We start from the raw sequence: 23,834 nt of genomic DNA, 5'->3' as shown, positions 1-23,834 counted from the left end.
TGTGTGCTCATGTTTCATGATGTCCCTGATGTGTTCACCTGGGTTGTGGAACATGTTTCCAGGCTCCTGAGTTGAGATGAGCTCAGAGTACTCCGGCCCTAAGCTTGGTGGGGCAGGGTAGCTGGGTTCTTGAGTTAGCTGAGATAGTGAAATAGCTAAGAACCACCTCATTGTTACTGAATTGCACTTCCTTGTCTTTGGCTTTGCCTTTGTAACGGTTCCTAATTTTGGCATAGTTATCTCAATGGATTAAATTGCATTTGTTCATTTATCCTTAAATCTGTTTTATAACAAAGTGCTCTAAGCAGTTTCTCAAACCCAGGACACTACTCCTTTGGGACTGGCCAACAGGCAATAGGAAAATGCTGGAGATTTGCAGATTCAAACAAACAAACAAACAAAAAACCCAAAACCCCTCTATTCTTTTGCCAAAGTACTTGCATCTCTCTCCAGGCTGTAGGTAAAGCACTCATTCATGCTTGGGTTCACAACCTGAACCTTCTGCCAGTTTTTAATGGTTAGGTCACATATGGGTGACTAGAACACTATTTTTCTCCAAAAATATAGCAAGAGTGAGATGTCATCTACTTTTTTTGCATGATAGCCTCATTAGCCATGTTATGGTAGTGATAGCCACTGTTTGACTACAACATGGAAAATGAGGTTCAGACTCTCTTCAGCCTTATGGTAGCCATATCTCCCACCCTCCAGGAGGGTACCCACAAGGTACACAGAGATCAATGTTCCCATTCTTCTATCACTATCTCAGATGCAGCGCTCTGTCCTTGCCCCTATCTCATGGGCCACTCCAGAACGTTGAGGTCCGTTTCTTAGCCCCACATGTTCTTCTCTTCTCCTTTTGTTGTGATAGGCCTCCTAATGTCACCTCAAAGATCATGCTGAGGTCTTGTAATTCCTGTCTCACTTTTCCCATTATTGCCTCTCATTTCACCTAAAATTTGGTTGTTATCTGTTCAGCCCTGACAGCTCTAGATGTCACTTTGTGGTGTCACTGTTCCCTGCCCTAGGTCTGCTACCACATTGTTAACACTGGCATTGGTTTTTGTGCTTTCTGGTGGTGCATRTATTCAAGATCTCCTATTGCAGCCTCATGCTTCATGCAAGTATCTTGGTGGGAGTGGGCAGCAGCCTTCACAGGCAAGTGGTTGTGATAGCTGCTATGCTTTTTCTGGCTGTTGTCAATTGGTTTAAATAGAAGATACTGCCTCTCCTTAAGACTCTTATCCTTGTGCTCTCCTGACATGGTGTCAATGGTGTTGCAAAGGCAGCATCTTTGTTAATGGTAAATAGGAATGTGTAGGGAGAGAAGATGACGAGCTTTGAGTCCTCTTAAAAAAAACTTGGATATCTGGAGCAAGAAAAAGTATTTGAGCTGTAAAGTAAGCAACATATATTTGAAGAGAAGGTTGGAATATTTTCTGCTAAGCATTTTCATTGGCATATTTTGTTTTGTCAAAACTGGCACTGTAGAGACTGCTAAGAGTATGCTCCAGAGGAAGACTAAGTTTCAGGTATCTCATTAATCTTAGGCAAGGAGAAAAATTCCACCACCATTCTGGAACCCTTCTTAAAAATGGGCATCACACTTGACAACTTCTATTTCTTCAGGCTTCAAATATTACCATAATTAGTAGCTCTACTGTTTCCTCCTTGAATTTATTTAGGACTCCCAGTCATGCTATCCGATCCAGTCCTCCTGACTGTTCCAGAACCTTGTCTGAGGATACTCTGATTTCACATAAATCCTCCTGTAATACATACAAAGTGCATTATACATACAGCTATCAGTGTTGATTATAACCAGAGTATCTTGGAAGATTTTGGGCACCTCTAACGGGTTTCTTGTAACAAACCGTAAGATCCCACTTCGAGGTAATAATCTGTGAAGAAACCAGTTTAAATAAATGTCTGGTTCAGTTGAGACCTAAAGAGGCTTGCAAACATGCTGGACCTCCATAATGGATCTCTGGAGGCAGAACAGTACCTGGAGGAGCTCCAGGTCCCACCTTCTTCATGCGGCTCACTAAAGAATAGCTCCCTCCTGTGCCTGCTGTGCTGTGCAGTTTTGTGCTGTGCGGTTTTGCTTGTAGTCCGTGTGCTATGCTAGGGACAGTGCTAGTTCATCGCAAGCTGTTTGTCTGTGGAGGRATGGGTTGGCTTCTTAGGCATGATATCTGCTTGGTATATTGGAAAAAAAACCTGCCCTCTCTTGCATTTCTTAGCAAGTTTTTCAGCAAGTAATTTTTTTCCACTCTCACAATGATTGTAACAGGATTGTGTTCTCCTGCAGCCAGCTGTTAGCAATTAGCAACTTGATCCATTCAGTCCTGAGAACAGTTTAACACTTTCTTGCCTCTGTGAGAATGTTACTAATCCTRTTTTTGCTGGTTTCAGGCCTGTGCTGCAATTTTGGTGCTTTCTGTGTATGGGTGGGCAGGCTGGGAATACAGACACAAAGTAAGGAACCATAATGCAGTTGAAATAGAACTATAAAGAAAAATGCTGCGAGTCCTCTACTGAGAAGAATCTTTGGGAAGATACTTTTCCAAGCCATTTGTACAGAGGTTTGCATTTAGTATATTCCAGTGTGTTCTAGCACTTGGAAGTGCAGATTGGGAATCAAATTTATCACCAGCTGAGATTTAGACTCAGCAGAAACCAACATCAACAGTTCTTCCTACGGGGAATTCCAGTAGTAAGGGCTGATGAGTGGAGCTGAGGCTGTACATTCTTCTAAATTGAGACAGGTATGAAAAATTGATTCTTGGTGTCCTTGCTCAAAGCATGAACAGCTGCTATAAAGTGTTAGAAGATTAGAAATGAAAACCATTTGCTCCCTATTCACAGCACCTATCCCAGGACTACCAAACACACATCCTTGGTCTGGGACCAAGTATACCATGAAGAACAAACCCAGCACAGTCAGAACCTGGCCGCTGAGGTTCTTGCGTAGAGCTAATCTGCTGGAAATATTTCTTCACTGCCAGAAATGCCGAAGGTGAGGATTCATCTCGCCCAACTGTAGCCATCTGGAAGTTGAGGCTAGTCAAARCCAGCCCTTTAGGTTCCCTCTGTAATTAGTAGAGAAAGACACATCCAGAGAGCATTCAGTCTACTGCATTGTTTCTGCTTGATCTGTGGAGCTCCATGTGCTCTGTGAATCTTGGGGAGCCCCTGGTTTATGGCTGGGGTGCTGCCTGGGGCCAGGCAGCCATTTGCTGCACCAGCCCAGAGCTCCCCTCCAATTCTAGGTGCTGGCTCAGGGTCAGTAGCTGACATGGTGCTTGGGCATTTGTTGACTCACCTTGGCTCCCTTCCTTGTTCCCTCTTGTTATCTTTTACATTGTGATTGCTGTATTTAGGCAGTTAAATTATAAMGTGACTAGATATATGGTAATAAAATTGAGTATGATTTAGAGCATGTCATGATCTTTGCATAAAGTAAATAGGCAGTTGATTTACAGCATTTGGATTTGTACCTGGTCAAATGAGATAATGCACGTYGCCTTCATTATGTTGCTGTCATGTTGGCTTCCATTGTTGTGACTTGCTCATGCTTCCTTTTGAGGGGATAAGAGGAACTTAGCACAACAGCTCTTGTGTCAAAAGACAACATGGATGTCCTAATGCTAAGACTTAGCTTGGTGTCTTATATTCAAGACTCTGAAGGCTTGCTGTGATAGCCCATCCCAGCTGGGGTTGTTCTGGTGTCTTTTTTTTCAACAAGTGCACTTGGTCTTCACCTGGCAGGTCTTGCCAATACATGACTGCATTTTTAGYACTGTTTGGCTACTGTTTTTCTTAATGTTGGCCAACTCTAAGAGGAAAATCCTGGAGTATTTTTGTGGGAGCTAGCCTCTRTCTTTACAGATGCCTAATCCTATGTTTGACATGCTCTGTTTTGAGGATCTGGAGAGCCTTCAAAGGGCAGTGGAGGTGGGTGAATGGGGCGTGGAGCATACCTGTGTGCTCTTCTACCATCTGAGGGCTTCAATACAACTGGCAGCTCTTTAACAGCTGAGATGATGTCACCTGGGTGATACCCAAGCTATTGTTCTCATGCCAGGACCTCTGGAAAGAGTTATAGCTCTGTTCAGTGGCTGRTCCAGCATGGCCCAAAAGAAGGATCTTCTTGCCTAGGCTATGCTACATCCACTTAGTGGAGCTGATATCTGGACTGCGGTCAGGATACTCCATATACCACACAAGCAGCTATCTGCTATGTTTCCCACTACCTGCTGCAGGAAGGGTGGTTTTGCTTGATGTCCGTCACACTTTCTTTTTTATGGCTCTGTGGGAGGACAGTCTCCTTTTGTGCCTGACTCTCGACAGCCCTAACATCCACTTGGTCTGTCTTTGAACTGCCACTGAAATGTCTGTACAAAAATCCTTCTCTGCACAACTATGAGAAGTCTCTGCTCCAGCTACACCCAGCTGAACAGTCTGCCATGGGACAGCATTTGCATTGGAGTTTGTGGAGCCCTCTCCATTTCACAGAGGGAGTAAGACCTTGAGAGTGTTTGAYTGAAATCTTTTCTGATTGCCAGAACCTCCTGTTGGGATTTAGGCTGACTTTTTTCTGCAACAATTTGCTTTCATGCATTTCCTACTTGAGGTTCAACAAAATCGCAGGCTCTTCYGGCCTGGAACAAGGTGCTCATGCACAGTACAAGAAGGTAGCTTAAACAGGTGGGGTCTTGGCAGTGGTAGGRTCTTTCTCCATTTGCTTATACTGCTGCATTGATGGGAGCAACACTACTGGGCAGTATTCACTGATCTCCCCGTGCAGCATGCACATTTGGCTCATTTTCCAAGAAGGCCCTTAGACTGTCTTTTAGGCTGAGAGCCGTCTTTTYTAAAGGAATCCAGCAGGGACAATGGTCAGTAGCAAATCCTTAGGAAAGAGAATTTAAAACAGGCAAGCCTCAGTGACTCTAACCGTGATTTAGCTGCTGGGTGCCTAGCAATCTGTGGCTCGGAATTTCCTGAGCCAAAGGCTTTATCTTTGGATTTAAGAACCTTCGTGTATCTTTCTATTGTGAATATATTTAATTATTTTGGTATCCATAGCAACTCAGGGCTGTGACTTGTGCAGCTTAATTATTGTGTAGAAAAACATAGTCTTTTGTTATAAGTCTGAGTTARTGGCAACTGATGTTCTGATTCTTGTACGTGTTTACATGCTGRCATAGTGATGGTCTCTCTTCTCTTTCTTCCTTTGCTAACGTGCAGTTTGCCTTTTACTACCACTGTGAGAATTCTTGAGCAAATACCCTCTGGTCCTGGCAACTTTCCTTTTATTGATTTGTTCTATTCTCTTTTCTCCTGACGTTTCTGTATGAGACAGATCCTYTAACCTGCCTTCTATAAAGCAATGTGTCAGGGTGGGAACTTCCCCGTGCTCATTGCAGTAAATATGGACACAAAAAATTCGTATAGCTCTGCTGATATGACCTTGTGTTCTTCAAGGTGTTATCATGGCTTTCCAGTGAAATTGCCAGAGTTTAAGCCCTTTGCTATTTTCCTCATTTCCAAACAGGAAATTAAGTGTACTTGTGTGAGTGCACATTCTCTTTTGGCAGCGATACGGGCATATAGGGAGGGATTGTTTTCACCTTCTTTTAGACATTTATCTTGAGATTGGATAAGAATTTCCAGAGTGGCCACTTGGCTGCCTGGAGCAGACATCTAGTGCAGATAGAGTTGAGCATTCAGATAGATAAACCCCTCTTAGGGAGCTGGTCTGCGCCAACTCCCTGGTTGGACCATCCAGGTTCACTGTAGAAGTAGCCTCTGTAGCTGCTAATATAATAAGGAAAGACCAAATGGGAGGGAGATGAATTTACATTGAACTAGCTTAAGAGCAGGAGTTGAGTATATCTGCATAGTACTCATAGCAGCCAAGCTCCTAGAAGCTGAATTATATTAATAGCTTTAGAGACAATACTGGTAGTCAGACAATTGCTAGTTTAACAGCCTCTGGTTAGAAGGATCGGAGCAGAGCTGAGGTCAGGACCCTTTTGAAGGCGTGGGCAGTGGTCTGACCCACTGCCAGGCAATGGCAGTATAGTGAGTCTGCAGCCTAGAAGGCCTGTCTTTGGAGGACGCTCATCTCTCCTTTGCTTTGTCTTTCAGAAATGTAGATGGCTGCTGCCTGTGAAGGACTCGCACTCATCTGACCCTGCACAGAGCCTCCGATTGCTACCATGATCCTCTGCATGCTGCTGTTGGCCTCACTGCCTGAGCCGTCTGGCACAGAAGTCAACCCTGGTAGGGAGCTGCGAGGCTGGGAGGACTCTAATCTCTTGCCTTTCATATGTTCATTCTCAGCCTTTCTTTCCTCCCTTTCATGATATTCACACAGAAACGTAGTCACTAACACATTCCATATTCACTAACATAACTTTGAGATGGTGGAGTTCAGGATCCTGCAGGAAAGAAGTAAGGCAACAAGCAGGATTGCAACCCTGGACTTCTGGAGAGCAGACTTTGGGCTCTTCAGAGACCTACTTGGAGGAATCTCATGGGTTAAGGCCCTAGAAGGAAGGGGGGATCCAGGAGAGCAGGCTAGTATTCAAACATCACTTCCTCCAAGCTCAAGAACGGTGCATCCCTCTGAGTAAGAAGTGCAGGAGACCTGCGTGGGTGAGCAAGGAGCTCTTGGCCAAATTCAGACAGAAAAAAGTACACAATGTGGAAGAGGGGACAGGCTACTTGGGAGGACTATAGGAATGCCGTCAGAGTATGCAGGGATGCTGCGAGGAAGGCTAAGGCCCAGCTGGAATTGTCTTGCAAGGGATGTTAAGGACAATAGGAAGGGCTTCTTCAAATACATCATCAGCAGGAGGAAGACTAGGGAAAATGTGGCCCCGCTACTGAATGGGACGAGGGACCTGGTGACAAGGGATACAGAGAAGGCAGAATTATTGAATGCCTTCTTTGCTTCAGTCTTCACTGCTGGGGCAACTCTCATGAATCCCCTAGCCTGGATGTAAAGGGGAAAGTCTGGAGAAAGGAAGACTTTTCCTTGGTTGAGGAGGATAGGATTAGAGATCATCTGGGCAGGCTAGGCATCCACAAATCCATGGGCCCAGATGGGATGCACCCACGGGTACTGAGGGAGCTGGCGGATGTTGTTGCCAGGCTGCTGTCCATCATCTTTGAAAAGTCACGGAGAGCTGGAGAGGTGCCTGAGAACTGGAAGAAGGCCACTGCCTTCAAGAAGGGCAAGAAGGAGGAGCCAGGCAACTATAGGCCAATCAGCCTCACCTCCATCCCTGGAAAGGTGATGGAACAGCTCATTCTGGATGTCATCTCCAGACATACAGAGGAAAAGGTGATCAAGAGTAGCCAGCATGGATTCACCAAGCCGAAATCCTGCTTAACCAACCTGATAGCCTTCTATGATGGAATGACTGGCTGGGTAGATGAGGGGAGAGCAGTGRATGTTGTGTACCTTGACTTTAACAAGGCTTTTGACACTGTCTCCCGTAATATCCTCTTACATAAGCTCAGGAAGTGCGAGCTAGACAAGTGGACAGAACTGGCTGAAAGGCAGAGCTCAGAGGGTTGTTATCAGTGGTGTGGAGTCCAGTTGGAGGCCTGTGGCTAGTGGAGTCCCCCAGGGCTCAGTACTGGGTCCCATCCTGTTCAACTTATTCATCAATGACCTGGATGAGGGGACGGAGTGCCTCCTCAGCAAGTTCGCTGGTCATACCAAGCTGGGAGGAGTGGCTGATACACCTGAGGGCTGTGCTGCCATGCAGAGAGACCTGGACAGGCCGGAGAGTTGAGCAGGGAGGAACCTCCTGAGGTTCAACAAGGGCAAGTGCAGAGTCCTGCACCTAGGGAGGAATAACCCTAGGCAGCAGTCCAAGCTGGGGGCTGACCTTCTGGAGAGCAGCTCTGCAGAGAAGGACCTCGGAGTGCTGGTGGATGACAGGTTGACCATGAGCCAGCAACATGCCCCTGTGGCCAAGAAGGCCAATGGTGTCCTGGGGTGCATTAGGAAGAGTGCTGCCAGCAGGTGGAGGGAGGTGATCCTGCCCCTCTAYTCAGCCCTGCTGAGGCCTCATCTCGAGTACTGCATCCAGTTCTGGGCTCCGCAGTGCAAGAGAGACCTGGAGCTACTGGAGAGAGTCCAGCGTAGGGCTACAAAGATGATCAGAGGGCTGGAGCATCTGCCCTATGAGGAACAGTTGCGMGAACTGGGCCTGTTTAGCCTGGAGGAGAGAAGACTGAGGGGGGATCTTATCAATGTGTAGAAGTATCTGATGGGAGGGTGTCAAGGGGACGGGGACGAACTCTTCWCAGTTGTCACATGTGACAGGACGAGGCGATGGGCAGAAACTGAACCACAGGAAATTCCGCCTGAACGTGGGGAGGAATTTCTTCACTGTGAGGGTGACAGAGGACTGGAACAGGTTGCCCGGAGAGGCTGTGGAGTCTCCTTCTCTGSAGATACTCAAAGCCTGCCTGGATGCAACCCTGTCTAACATGCTGTAGGTGACCCTGCTTGAGCAAGGGGGTTGGACTAGATGATCTCCAGAGGCCCCTTCCGACCTTACTGATTCTATGATTCCCTGAATGCTCTTCTATGTGCTAAGGTTGCCTGTCTTCTTGGACTGCTCTGTTGGAATGGACCACCTTTCTGGTCAGTCCCAAGAGTCCAGGCACGTGGACAAATATGTATTTTTTTCTTGTTCATCATCTGCATTGCCTTCTCTACCTTTTGATGTGAGAAGGCAGGAGAAAGAGCTATGTACCAGCCTGTCAGACTTAGCGTATCATGAATTTAGACAATAGTATAATGATGTCTTCTGGTTTATTTTATATGCATTTCCATAGTAATAAGTTGCTTTTTGACCTCTCAGTTGAACACAGAGTTCAAGCTTTCATAACCTGTATATTGGAGCTATGAGGTAGCCTTCCTATCCTGAAGTAGCTTATTCAGTGTCTTCACTTAGTTCTTGTACTTACCAATATTGAATTGTGCTGCTATTTTACTGCAGAGTAGTACAGTGCCATGGAATCATTCTTCTTTCAGTTGTATTTTTCCTATATCTGAGTAACTTAATATCATCAGCAAACATTGTTACTTTATTACACATCTCCCTTTTAAGACTATATGAATGTATAGAACACCATAGACTGATATTGCACCTGACAGTAATTGCAGCAAAATCCTTCTGAAATAACCTTTGCTCACAGGCATTTTTGTGTTGAAATTTGTTGTTCAGCCTCTGCCTTGTTCTATAAGGTGGCATCAGAGAGGTGGATTTCATGCTTCTGTATTTTCTTACACCTTCTGAACCTAGTTAACAACTTTATCAAAGCTGCATAGAAAGATAGTGGTCTTGGAGATGAAGAAATGAGGAGACTCAAGGCAGTGCCTTTGCTGAGGAAAGGGCAGGCAAAGCTGCTGATATGGCAGCAGGTAGTTTGGGGAGTATGTGAATAATGATGTCAACCACTGTGCCTGTGGCTCTGGAGTGACTACTGYGTATCTTGTCTTTTGCCTGTGCCCCGGTAGACAAGGGGAAGAGCTGGAACTGTTGTAAGTTCAGAGGACAAAGACCAAAAATCTGTAGGAAAGTATTTTGTTTTTTCTGGAACTTACCACTGACTATGCTTTTGTTTTTTAATTCTTTCATTTACGTAGTGGTTTTGTCTGCTGATGATGTTGACCTGACACGAATATCTTGCTTGCATTTTTTTTTTTGAATTCTCATACAATATTAAGACTTTTGGTTTCCTAATATATCTAATATTCCAGGATGTATTTTAAAGATGATGTGAGAGGGAGAGCTCTTGGCTGGTTTATACTTGTAAGCTATGTCTACAGTGCCTTTGGTAGCTGTATTGAGCTTACAGAGCCTAATGGCTTGAGCTGGTTGTGTCCTTCCTTCCTGGAAGCACCAAGTCAAAGAGGCTGCTCATGCCTGGAGAGAAACACCTGGTTCCACTCAAGTCTAGAAGCAGAGAATAGACTAGTGTGGGGCAATGTGGATAATCRGGGGATTAGGCTCAAATATAAGCTGTAACCTGCAGTGACATGATAGAGTAGATGTTCCTGTAACTTGAAGTTGTCTGGTTGTCTGGAATTAGATACTTTTTAACTTTTCACTTGTTATTGGACTGCAGAACATAATATCAGTTGGTCTTATCTGAATGCAAGTCAAGCATTGTGTTTCTTCCAGGAGGGAAAAAATATATATATAAAAAAAAGACCTATTCTACAATGACATATTACTTATCAATAATGATGCAATGTAAAAGGAAGTATTGTATCAAAGATTCTGTGTAATGTGTAACACTGTCTTTTGTTTTGATGTTAAAAATGCATCTCTGCAAAGTCTTTGCTCTTCCAAGGTTCTGACTCAATGCATTTCATTACTTGCAATTTTAGTTTATAGTAATTATGAAGTATTTTGTCCTTTTTATTGCTTTCTCTATTTTATCATTGCCACGTTTATTCCATAGGCTATCAATTAGACTTGTCCAACTTAAAAAAGGAAAAGAAAAAAGAAAAGAACTTTTTTTTACTTGCTTTTGTTTCCACTTTCAGCCATATGCCGTTATCCTTTGGGCATGCACGAAGGAACGATACGGGATGAAGATATCACTGCTTCCAGTCAGTGGTATGATTCCACAGGACCTCAGTATGCACGGTAGGCTAATCTTTGGCAAAACTGTAATCCTATTCTTTTACTTATCTAATATGGTTGAAGATAAAAATTCTTCTTTAGCCTCACTCACAAAGAAACCCATTTGCTTAGCTTTTTCACTGCTTCCGTAGTAGATCTAAATGCACAGTGAAAAGGCCAGAAGGCAATGATCAAGGTCACAAGTTGCAACTTCGGAAATTCTGACTCAATATAAAGAAAAAACCCTTCCCATTTAGAAGGAAGGGGTGCAGCTTTTAGATTTCCAGAGAGGTGCTGACCTCTCCATCGTTGGAGATTTTCAAGACATGGTTGGACAACGTCCTCTAGGTGACCTTGCTTTTGAGCAAGGGCAGGGCTGGACTAGATGATCTCCAGAGGTCCCTTCCAACCTCAACCATTCTGTGATTGTGTGACAAGGCCTTGAGGAAAGCAATGTAGCTTTGAAGTTAGCCATGCTGCAAGCAAGAGATTGGACTAGAGACCTCCAGAGGCACTTCCAGCCCTGTTCTTTCTGTAGCTCTATAACCATCTCTAATGGATTTGTGATTTACAGGTCAACTAGGGACAGTGCCTTTGGAACTCTTGTTGGAGCACTTGAAATTCCGAATCATAGGAAGTCACTTAGGTGAATGGACTTTTCAACAGTATCGTAATGAAGAAATGGACTGTGTGCACTTTAATTCAAAGAAGTTCTGAATTCTTTGGCTGTTTTGAATGTGATCACCCTGACCTGATGGCACTGACTGCAAAATAGTGGTGTTCTGCATCAGTTAGATACATTGGCCTTTTATGGAACTGGTTACAAAAGTGTTTCTTTTCTCTGCCATGAATTTTTACTTTCTCCCTAGTTAGAAGCAAGGAGAAATAACTGTTCCTAATTCAGCTTTTCTGCTGTATTCATTATAGCATCATTACAAGAAATCATGTCACCAACTTTTTTATTTTGATCAAATTTTCTAAAACTAACAGTCTATTTTGTAAACTTGAAAATATAGAGTTAAGGAGTTGTTAAAAAGCAGCTACAGGATTTTATTTCAATGTCAAGAACTGTTAGTCTTTTTCAGCAGTTTGGCTTTTCATTCTTATGTCATTCCACTTCTTTCAAAGCTGTAGACTAATGATTTACAAAGTAACTCCAAAAGGTAAGTTTCCTTACAGTCGTTTGTAATGATATCAAACATTCGTATAATTTCTACGCAAACTAGATATGCATTACAGGTTAATTATGATGGTTATATTTATTCAAAGACTTTAGACAGTCCAAAACTATGAAATTCTTGTAGCACTTGCTTTTTTCTTACTCTATTTTAGAGCAAGGATGCTGAATGCCATGTGTTTTGCAAAGTTTGAACAAGCCTGTGGGTCTGAAGGCTGGAAGATGTATTTTGTTCTCTCAAGGATGACTTAATCCAAATTCTGCAAGTAGTTGTTGTCACTTGCCATCTGTTACCATCATCTTTCTGCTAGCGCAGCTGGATGTCCACAGGCAGAAAATGTGAAAGGACACCTTCTAGCTGACTTCATTTTTTTTTTTTAGAGGTCATGGATCTCTTATGCAGATGCTGCTTGTCCCTGTCACTTCACAATTGCCCTTCGCACCTTTCTTAAACTTGTTTTACGTGCTAATTCACTCTAAAAGTATACAACAGGGTACTGACTGAGCTGAGACAAAACTCCTGTTTCTAGCCTGTACCTTGACCTTCTGTGTCTCCTTCTGGGTATTTTCTTCCTTGATAGGAGATTTGGGTGTGCTCACCATTCCCACTAATTAGAGTTAGGAAGGCTGTCAGAAAGAAAAGGACATTTCAAGGGCTTGTTCTTTTCTGGGATATCTGTTACTTCAAAGCTCATGTGGATTTACCATGTCCAGATAAATTTTTCACACTTAAAACTACTTTCACCGCCTTGTGGCTTGCAGAGCTGGATCTGGAGATGCTTTGGTAACCTGATGTTTCCTTCAGTAGCTCCACCTGCTGATTGCTAGAGCACTTGGCATGCAATCTCCAAGGCTAAAAGCTTGAGTCTTTGCAGCTAGTGCTGAAATGTTCAACTGTAAGCAGAGAAATTCTCATCAAACACTGAACAGTGTCTTGCACCAGCAACTCAGATCAATGAGGGAAACAGGAAAGATGTGTTGAGATGACCCACAATAATTTGGAGGTGGCAGAGCTTTTTTCTAGAATGTATTTTAAGATAGCTCCTTTTTGTGCTTGTAACAGCTATAGAAGGAGGGCTAGGCAGAGGTTCAGGTGTTACTGTATGGGGTATTTAGGTAAAGTGACAATGTACTTTACAGGCCATCTGCTAAAAAGCAGTCGATACACAATAGCCTACTGACTAATATAGCTGTTTCCAAGTCAACATTAAAGTATTGGCTCCAAGAAAGAAGTGACTTACAGTAGTTAATGAGATATACCCAAAACAGTGGCTCTGCAAAGGGTAAGACTGGTTACAGGTGTCTCAGATAAGCCTCTACAGATCACCTGGAAGAGGAGAGGGGTTCAGTAGTTAGCTGCCAGGGCTGACTTCTTTCTATGCAATTCTCAGTTTCAGCGGGTCTCCTCAGTTACTGGGAAGGCTGGCTCCTCAGGAAGAAAGTGCCTTTTTTTTTTTTTCCTGTGGTTTTTATTTATTTATTTTTTTATGTATTTGGTTTTTCCCCTCAGGTTACAAAGGGAAGAGGGGGATGGAGCTTGGTGCCCGGCTGGCTTGTTGCAGCCAGAAGATGTGCAGTTCCTTCAAATTGACCTGCACAAGCTCTTTTTCATCACCTTGATTGGGACTCAGGGACGGCACGCCCGTGCCACAGGCAAAGAATTTGCCCGTGCTTACCGAATTGACTACAGCCGCAATGGAGAGCGCTGGGTCTCCTGGAAAGATCGTCAAGGCAGGCAGGTGAGTGTAGCAGGAGCTGAACCCAAGCAAAGTCATAGGGAATTAGACTGTGGAAGATGTGTGCTTCCTTTGTCTCTGCCTACTGCCTAGTGTATCTTACTCTTCTGATTCTTCTCTGGGTCAGGTGTTCAGTGTTCTCTGCCTTAGTCCTGTATTTGCTGGGGCTGTTACTCACTTGACCTGATTCCCCAAATCCTTCCCATGGCCTTGACCTAAAATAGTGGCTCTTTGTTATGTTTCTATATGTATTCAAAACATGAAATGCAATGTGACTGTCCCTCTACCAGCCTGGGACTCGCTTCTAAATTCAAAGCTGCAAAGCAAGCTTCATATCCAGTGTCTGCTTTTGACTATTAACTACTTTGGGATCTGGCATGCCTGCTTTGTGGATGTGTTATTTTTTTTAAGAGGTGGAGCATGGAAAGGCAATAAGGTTCTGGATGTCTGGTGGTGTTTAATTTAGCTGTGAGAAGGGAGAAACTTAGAGGGTAGAAAACATGTTGAATGCACACCCACAGAGGCTTCCCTGCCTAACTGCAGTTGTTTCTGACTCCCTCCAGATTCAAGCATGCAGCGCTGTACTAGCAGCACTCTGCTTGTGTTCATAAGCCTTTCTTAAAATTCACTGGAAATAAGTTTTCTTCCCTTTGCAGCTTGTCTGAGCTGATTCCTGTGTCTTGGTCATAAGCCAGGATCTAGCCCTCATGAGAAAGGTAGCTGGTGCCGTGGTGTTTTCTAGCACTGAGGGTACTTCAGAAGTAACAGTGGGGTCTGTAATGCTAGAAACAGTTCAGGTACTAACTTCTAGCTTGTTAATGAATGACTTGTTCACTCAGATCTTTAATTTGTTACTTGGCCATTACTTATCTTGCCTGTCCCTTGACTTTTTGTGCCTACAAACACTGCAGGATGGGAAGGGAAGCTCAAGCTTGACTGTGCTAACTGTTCTTCACTGGTACTTTACTAGGTTAAGTCTGTCTGTATCTTCAGAGTTATCAGAATTGAGTGGCTACATTGTCCCCAAGCAGATAAGTTCCCTCCTCTGCTGTCCCAGTCCTGTGCAAAGCAGTGTTCTCYGGCCCTCAGAAGTTTGTTTGGTATCAGTGTTATGATTAATTTTTTTTGCAAGATCTCCCTCTTAGACTGTGTTAAGGTAATGAGCATGTATTTAGCTGTCTGTTAAAATGTGAGCCATTCCATGCTCTTTCATGAGTGAGTCCACATATGTATTCTGGTAGTGTGTATATGTTCTCCATCATATGGGACCAAAAAACTTTTACCTCTTGGTATCTTTAGAGAAGATGGTCCTGTTCTTGTTCAGGACACAGCATACACAGTAGAATGTGATTCCTGCCATTTCGGATCCTCTGAAAAATGACTTTGCCTAAAGCATGCTTTTCTCAAYGTGTGTCACCAGTAAAGGTCACATTCCATTAGTGAATCTGTATTTCAGAAGCACTACTGTCCTGTGAAATCATTTGTAAAATGTCCTAGAAAATCGTTCAAGCCTTGAAATGAGGTGCAAATGTAAGTACGAGATCCAGATTTGTTTTTGTGCATTTTGAAGACCTCCAGTCCTGCAGCTGACAGATCTGCAGTCACTGAGATATCAGGGTGACAATGTGAGCCCACATTGGCGTGTCCCTGTCTGAAGGGATTGTACAAATGGCTTCAGCCAAGAAGATCCCTTCTCTTTGCTGTTAAGTTGCAGATCTCACAGGGTTATGAGGTCATCAGGCTTGTGGGATGTGCACCAGGGATGTGTACCAGGACCACACTAAGAAAGTCAGCTCTAGCTTTGATACACTCAGAGGCAAAGGGTCAAACAGTTGTCCCCTTATCTCTGACATCTGTTCATAGTGTCTACTAGCACTAGTGTTGTGTAGTGCAGCACTGTTGGTCCTGGTCTTTCCTGATGCTGTTGGGAATGTTAATTGGCACCATCTGTTGCYGGTGCTGGAGTCTGGGGCTCATTCCACACACAGCTCATCACTTTGTTTTTCTGGCCATGAGAAACTGCAAGTGCTCAACCGCAGCAACCCCTACTTGTGGGAGGTACTGTGCTAAGTGCATTTTTCCTTTTGCTTATCTCAGGTGATGCCTGTATCAGGCAGAAATGTTGGCTCTTCCACTATAGAGCTGATGTAAAGGTATCTTTTTATGAGCAGGGAATAGCTCTTGGAAGCTTCTTCCTCTTACTCTGTCTAGCAGTGAGTCCATGTTGGTCTACGTAAGATGTTTTGGCTTGATATTATCTTGGAGATTCCCTTCAGGTGTGGTCAACTCCAGAGGATCTGTCTAGCTCCTGTAATGAAGCGTGGGATATTTCAAGGCCATCTGCAGTGAAATGGCAGAAGTTCTGCACATCCTTCCTAAGGAAGTAAACAAATCAATTTGCAGTCAAAATGAAATTCATGCCAAATGAATTCTAGCTTCTATAGGGTCTCTTTTCCTATCAATAAGATCRGGTGGTGCCAGCTGAGCTGTTCTACAGCTCTCTAATCTTAGGTCATCTGATGGTTCTGTTAATCCCTGTTACTAGATGTCTGAAGAAAAGGGTCATTTATGTGTCCGTATTTCATTGGAAGAGATCATAAGTGTTTGTCTTAAGAACAGAGATGTTAAGAGGCTGCAAGTTAAGAGCTGTTGAGAGGCTGAAGAAGATGAGAAAGCGAGCCTGCTCTCTGACTGTCCTGTATGTTGAGACTATGCTGCTTGTGGTTTCCTCCCTCACCCCAGTCAGATGTACAAGAGCGTTTCATGCTATCCTGGTGGAGTTCAGAACTCCAGAACTTTCTGTAAAGCTGTTCAGGTGGCTTTTGATAAAATAGATATGGTCTCCCTTCACATTGCTTCAACTGCTTTCCTGGGGCTGTCAATCCTGGCTGATCTTGAGAAAGATGCAGTGTTCTGAGGAGCTTCCTCTTGTGATATAAGAAGGTCCAAGGTCCTTTACCTCTTTAGTGACTCTGGAGAGCTTTCCTGCTGCTATGAAGAGGAAGCCATTTTTCTGCTCCCTCACTGGCCTCTCTCATCTTTTAAATTGCCTGCAGACCAACAGTTCCAGTCCATGTGGTCTTTTGAGCAATCTCAGCTTCTGGTCCATTCTTTTTTCTGAGAGTATCTTTGAACAGGAGCCCTCRCACCAGCAGTTCAGGCTCTTGATGTCAGAAGTGTTCTTATTTTGTCTCCATAGGTCCAGACCTTTACAAAAATCTCTTAGGCTTTTGGAGCCCTTCACTGGGGAATTGACAGCTCCAGCTGTTCTCATACAGTGGCCGTCAAGCAGATAGTGGGCTGTTCCTAGAACTGCGATCAAATGGGGTGGGGGGTGGAACTCCCTGCCAGATCACACTGCACTTTACCGGGATGGAGCAGTCGTAGTAATGCTGAGTATTTCAGTTCAAGACATTTGCTGTGCAGCTACTTGGATCTTCATCCATGAATGCTGCACCAACTCTGACATTTTGTTGGTTTGTGCAGTGTTTCTTAGAAAAAGGACAACAAGACCCTCTTCAGGTAACTAGTGAAGAGGGCAAGCGCTGACCACTATCTGCTGTTAGAATGTACATGTAGACTCCTCAAAAGAGAGGTTACATACCAGTAACTGAAGTTCTCTGTAACGTATAGTCCACATGTACATTTGTCTTCCACCTGCCTGCCTTCTCTTTCTAAGTCCTACCTGGTATCAGTCTGCAGTGTACAGGAAGCAAAACGGCAGGAAGCACCTTTCACCTAAGCCATGCACTGGGTAGGAGGAAGGGAACAGCAGCAGCAAACCCTCTGCGTGTACTGCATGGGGAAACTCCTCAGTCGCAAATGATGGGGTACGAGTAAACTTCTGTACATATGAACTACGCACCAGGAAGTTACTGGTAGGACCTCTCTTTTCCAGGTGATCCAAGGCAACATTGATACGTATGATGTGGTCTTGAAAGATCTTCGGCCTCCCATCATTGCTCGTTTTATCCGGGTGATTCCTGTGACAGAGTTGCCAATGACTGTCTGTATGAGGGTTGAGCTCTATGGCTGCGTCTGGTATGGTAAGTAGTGACTTCCATGCCTGTGACTGAAAAGTAGCCTTTACACAACACTGGCTGGGACTCTTCAGCATCCTCATGTATGAGAAAGATTTCCAGGTCCACAGAGCTGCTTTGGTGGTCCACATCATAAATAACAATCACATGGGCGGAGATGGTGGAAGGCGGCTGCTGCTGTGTTTCTGAGGTGTATGGCCTTCTTTTTTTAGATGGTTTGGCATCCTATAGCATCCCTGAAGGAGGGACAATAGCGGCTCCTGGCTTCCCCATCGTTTATCTGAATGACTCGACCTATGATGGCTACCATGAGCGCAGGTGGGAGAAGTTGTCCTGTTCTCTCTCTGTCATTGTGCGAATTATTTCCTCTTTCTTTCTTTTCCTGTCATTAGTATCCTGCATCCTAAACACTTTCTTGGTGAGACCTCCCTAGTCCAAGCTAGCCTCCTAGTTCTCCAAAGTGTTTAATATTTGAGTGGCTTGGTTGTTCCAGACCCTGTGATGCATTATCAGTTGCTGTTCTGAAGGAGGGCACAAGCTCAAGATTCATCCCATCCTAGCTGGTGAAGGTGACCAGGAAGCAAATTATTTGTCTGTTATTGGAAGTCTTTTGATGCTTCTCTTCAAAGAGAAGGTTCTGTCATTATACAGCCAAGTACGTCTTTGTTCATGGCTTCCCATCTGTACGTGGTATGATGAGACAGTTCTGATATGTCTGGTTGCCTTAAAGCCTTCATCACTCTTGGTCTCTACTGTGACTATATTCATTGCACTGGTTTCACTGCTGATCAGGTGTAGCCTTAAGCTGTTGTTGATACTGCAGATTATAAGGTGCTGCTACTCTTTTGTTGCCCAAAGTCGGAGTGGGAGAGCTGGCTGGACCTTTTACTTGCACAATCATGGTGCCCTTGRATCAGCTGAAGGTCCTTCCCCTCTTCATTGCCTTTGCTTCTGGAGTTTGATACTTGAAATGCATTCTCCAGCAGACTGCATCTTAAATTGTTGCAGGAGGTTTCCAGGGTAAATTGGGCATCTGAGAAAGTACGCAACACCTGAACTCTAGGCCTGCACTTGATACCTGTGAGCTTCTGGACAGATGTGAAATACTCTTTTTGAAAACAAAGCCCTGAAGGACTTGAAACAATTTGGAAAACTGCATCAGTCCATGTGAGAAGCTACAAGTCAGCAGAGGCACCACTGCCAATGTGGTATCAAAGGAAGGTGGCTGATGTCTCACTGTAAAGATTTCCTGGGTATGATGCTTTTCCAGTTTGGAGTCAAAAAGCCCAGAATCATTGGATTTTACAGCTCATTACAAGGCATGCTAGTATTTCAAATCACTGAGGTAAATTAGGACATTTGTTGACATTTTGAGGTTTGTGGTTTATCTTATAGTGACTCCTTTGGAAGACAGAATTCATTAAGAGTCTGAATCTGAAACATTAAACTGGCTGAACTTTCAGAGATTTAGCATGATCATTTTTCTTTGCTATAAACACAGATTTRAATATGTTTTTGAATGGCTTGAAATGTTGGGCAATGGGCCTCTTCTTGAGGCACAGCAGATTCCTGCTTGTGCAGAAAGGTGACTGGTAAGTGACCTGGTGGCACCCATTGAGCTAAGGAGATTCTAGTGTACATTCACATTTCAGTGATTATTAACCTCCGAAAATTTCTGCTGATGCCTGAAATTCTTCGTGCTTAGAGATGATTTTTTTTTTTTAAGTAACTTGTGTCCTGCTATGCTGGGGTCAAAAATGTGTGAGGAGAATACCTTCTTTGTACTTGAGAGATGTTGCAAGATAGCAGGTAATTAGGTCTTGATGGGGTAATATCTGATGCTTTCAAGCTGTATTGAGATATTGAAGTTTGAATATGAAAACCTGGCATTTGAATAAAGAGTTTCGCGTAGAGTGGTTTTTTTTACTTGCAGAAAATATTTTAAAAGGCAGATATTTAGAAATTCAAGGTCTGTGTTGAGATCAAAATTTCCTTTGAATCACAACTTATGTTTTAGAGTGTCTTATAAAAAGTTATGTGTGCAGAAGGATGTAGGTGTTGCACTTAGTTGCTGAGCCCTAACTTAGGAAGCAAGCTTTGTTGGAGAGTGCCTGGGAGCTCCAGATGCAGACATAAAACCCAACGTGCTGAGCAAGGAGTCTTTCAAACTAATTGAATTGTTGATCAAGCGCCTGACTGACCTGCAGACAGGAGTCTGCCTTTTCCAGGTGTGAATCCTGTTTGGAGTTCACAAAACATGCAGACTAGTACAAATCCCAATTATAGGAGGGCTTTCTTGGAGTGGACCTGAGGACCTTCAATGCATGTACCAGCAGTTCAGCCTTGGTTACAAAGACTGCCTAATTAAATGGAACAGGTCTAGGAAGCGAGCTCAGGCGTTGATACTGCTGAACAGTTAGCACTCTCCTTGCCATAGGACAAGGGGCAGAATATGCCAGGCAGCGTTCCCAAAAGGCAGTTAAGTCAGGAACATACTGTGTTTAGCCTTTCCTACTCCATGTCGTCTTCCAGCACTATCCCAATGGGGTCTGCTCTTGCTGATACAAAGTGGAGCTAGGCAGAGTCCTGGGAAGAGAATCTAATCAGTCTTGAAAATGGTGCTGGTAACACTCTCCTCTTGAGAAGTAATGTCAGAAGTAATCCCAGACAGAATTGGCTGTGTCTGCTTGTGAGTGGCTGGACTAGCTGACCGTGGCCTCTCACCGCTTCTTTTCTGCACTTTTCTGTGCCTACCTGCAAAACTCTGTCTCCCACTTGTTCTCCAAGGGTAGGATAGAGCAGTGTTCCTCCCGTGCAGCTCCACAATCAAATGTTTCACTTAAGGTTTTCCTAACAGAGAGCTTTAAGTGTCTTCTCTAGAGCCTTCACTTTCATTCTCAATAGATTACTTATTGCTAGATTTTGCTGTCAGTATGTCACATCAATGCAAAAACTTATGCCTTTTGCAAAGCAGGGAAAGGTTTTCAAAGTTCAGCCTGAATAAAATAAAGGTGAGGTACAATAACAAGGAATGAGTTCTTGCCCAGGATGGGTTAAGAATAACTAAATTCATGTTTTCCTGGTACCAGCTGAAAGACTTAACTGCTTTCACACTCGGGTAGATCAAGGAGCCTGAGTGTTTTTCCTAGCTGGTGTTCTGTGCAACTGTTAGTTCTTTCTTGTTAGGCACTTGTATGGAGGCCTGGGCCAGCTGACRGACGGCGTGCTGGGACTGGATGATTTCACCCAGAGCCACCAGTACCGCGTGTGGCCAGGCTATGACTACGTCGGCTGGAAAAACGAGAGCTTTAGCACAGGCGCTGTTGAAATGGAGTTTCAGTTTGACCGACCAAGGAACTTCACCTCCATGAAGGTATCAATGTCCTCCCTCTCCTGTTGCCTGGGGTGGGCTTTGGGTCTGGGTGCTTCCAAGTTTCACCTCTAGGCTCTCTTCCCAAAGCATGAGTATATGAGGCACTTAGCAGCAGAGCCCACCGGAGGCAGGTTTTGAGCAGGTAATGTCTCACGTTTGCCCATGCAGAAAGCTGCAGCAGGGGAGTGCTTGCCTCTCTGGAGCTGAGATGCTTTCCTTTCACAGAATCAGTAAGGCTGGAAGGGACTGCTGGAAATCATCTAGTCCAAACCCCTGCTCAAGCAGGGTCACCTAGAGCATGTTAGACAGGGTTGCATCCAGGCAGGCTTTGAGTATCTCCAGAGAAGGAGACTCCACAACCTCTCTGGGCAACCTGCTCCAGTGCTCTGTCACTCCCACAGTGAAGAAATTCCTCCTCACGTTCAGGCGGAACTTCTGTGGTTCAGTTTTTGCCCATTGCTTCTAGTCCTTTCTCATGGGACAACTGAAAGGAGTTTAGTTTAGCCTCATCCCCTTTCACCATTTAGATTAAATGACTAAGGACTATAAAGCAGACACGTGGGTGGTGCTTGGGCAGCCCCTGTTGACAACAAAGATAGATTTTAGGTTGTAGGCTACTGACTGTCTACAGGCCTTGCCTGACCCTTGAGGCAAGAAAATGTGATCGTGTTTCCCCTTTTTTGACCAAAAACTTCTCTGGATGCCTAAACCTATGCTTATGCTGTGAGAAATTACTGAATTATGCAGGAAAAAGATGAACAAAAGGATTAGAGTCTGTAGTAAACAGCAGAATCTTTTTAAAAGGATCAGTGGCTTTTCTCGTAAAGATTTCAAATGAAGGAGAACCCACCACATCCTTAAGTAAATTGTTTTGGTGGTTACTTACCCTGGTTTTATTTTGTCTATTTTTAGCTTGCAACCATTGGCTTTTTGCCTGCTTTCAATGGCAAAAAATCTTGAGTCCTGCCTTCTCAAATTTTCCTGTTTCTAGACTGTGATTAAACCACTTTCTTAATCTTTGCTTCAGTAAACTAAATTGGCTGAGCTGCTCAATTGCTTCATTGTGAGAGCCAGGATTACTTGTGCTGTTTTCTTCCAATCCTTTTTTTGCTTGCCAATATGCTTTTGGAGGTGTAGAGGGTAGAATTGGATGCAGGCTTTTGATCAAACTGCTTAGAAGAATAGTACTGACTTTCTACTTTTGTTTATACTTTGTTTATAAATGCTGTGATCACGTTTTCTTTTTAAGCCAAAGGACAGGGAACCAATGATCACTTAGCTTTTAGCATGATACTAAAATCTTATCCAAAAGTATTGGTTTCCAGGATAAAAGTCCAATCCAGAAAGCTTGATTTACATTTTGATGCTGAATTCTTTATCTTGAAATAAGTCAGAGGACCCAGCTTACTGCACAGTTCAGGTTATTTGAGAAACTGCCGTTTCTGTTTGATTTTGCTGCTTTGTTTCTTCTATTTTATTCTTAGTGATTTTATTGTCTCTTCAGATTATTGAGAAAGATAGTGAATAGCCTTGGACTAGGAACTTGTGCCTGCTAGGAAAAAAACTGCTGAAGAATGGTGCCKTGATTAAAACTTGCCAATCTTAAAAGTTAAATTATATAATTCATGAGATCATGTTATGTTAGTTGGAGTTGCATATTACAATGAGAGTAAATGAAATGCTATATTAAAATCTGTCATGTAAACACAGCCATTCTCGTCAGCCAAATACATAAGCTCATAGAAATAGCAACTTTGTTTAGTGTTTTATGATAAGGCTATTTTGATTAGCATAAATTATCCTTCATTTTTAATTGTGTATGCTGTTTTACTTCTGTATTTATTTCGTGTAAGCTAGCTATTCAGTAATCACTCACTCATCACTATCATGATRCATATCTATCTTAATATTAGTACCTGTTAGCTTTATTTCAGTCCTTTGAACTTCTCCAATATACAAGGGAATGTTAAAAATAAATGTTATCAAATTTTGCAACTACATTGCAAATTACTTAGGCTTGCATATTGTAGAGTTGGACTTCAGTAGGTGGTGCTTAACACTACACTCGTAATAGTTGGACTAGAAAGTATTCCTGTATCACTCCAAGATGTGAACATGTCCAACTTCTGTCCAAATCTGGCACAAACTGTATTGCAGGCATCAGGCTTTCCTGCCTTGTTACAGATGACTATACCTCCTTATTGAATAACATTATCTAGGCTTCATCTGTTCCTGATTATACTCAAATACCCTCTTTTTGTCTTCCTGCTCATCAGGCCTGTTGTCCTCATTACTGCCTCACTCCTATTCACTGCAAGACATCAAGGAGGTGAAGCAATTAAGATTCAAAGCTGCACTTATACAGAAACTGTTGTTGTTGCAGTTGTTAATACTGCGCAGTCATTAGAAAATAATTTCTTGAGCTTTGAGGGAGAGTCAGACCACCATGGCTATGAAATGGAGGGGCCGGCTGGGAGGAACACCATGGGCTTCRAGGGCCACTTTATTTCTTTTATAGTTCCTGACRCTGGTGCTTTGGTCCAGATCTTCAGTATTTCGTGGCAGAATCTAAACTGTCATTAAAAAAAMCCCAAAACAAAAACAAACAAAACTCAAAACCAAAAACAAACAAATAAAAAATACCCTAAACCAGAGACAATATTTGCATTAAAGTAAGAGAGCATAAGTAACAGCATAAGGGATCCRTATGAGCCTTGTCTCTGTGAAGTCCACTTCGCTGGAGGTCCGGCAGGGTGCTGTGTGTCAGTGTTGATGGGCCTGCAGTGCTGCAGCCTGGGGAAGCAGAGGAGCCGTAGGTCCCCTGCCCCTGTCGCTTATGCC

General features: G+C 43.6%; 1 protein-coding gene across 2 annotated transcripts in view; it reads left to right on the top strand.

Moving 5' to 3' along the window:
- LOC146587162 (discoidin domain-containing receptor 2-like) overlaps positions 1-23,834 on the top strand; it is a 45,514-nt gene that overhangs the window by 4,924 nt on the left and 16,756 nt on the right. For both annotated transcript variants that reach the window (XM_085320111.1, XM_085320112.1), the window contains exons 2-7: positions 6,157-6,291; positions 10,589-10,691; positions 13,355-13,583; positions 17,479-17,626; positions 17,833-17,938; positions 20,807-20,993. In XM_085320111.1, coding sequence (XP_085176237.1) covers positions 6,228-6,291; positions 10,589-10,691; positions 13,355-13,583; positions 17,479-17,626; positions 17,833-17,938; positions 20,807-20,993 — 837 coding nt within the window. In that variant the 5' untranslated portion in view covers positions 6,157-6,227. The remainder of the gene's footprint in view (positions 1-6,156; positions 6,292-10,588; positions 10,692-13,354; positions 13,584-17,478; positions 17,627-17,832; positions 17,939-20,806; positions 20,994-23,834) is intronic.

Source organism: Rhea americana, unplaced genomic scaffold (genome assembly GCF_003343005.1).
Source record: "Rhea americana isolate MKP2758 unplaced genomic scaffold, rheAme1 scaffold_61, whole genome shotgun sequence".
In the NCBI taxonomy this organism is placed as follows: Eukaryota; Metazoa; Chordata; class Aves; order Rheiformes; family Rheidae; genus Rhea; species Rhea americana.
Note: the sequence above shows the minus strand (reverse complement) of the source record. Positions and strands in the feature narration are given on the sequence as shown.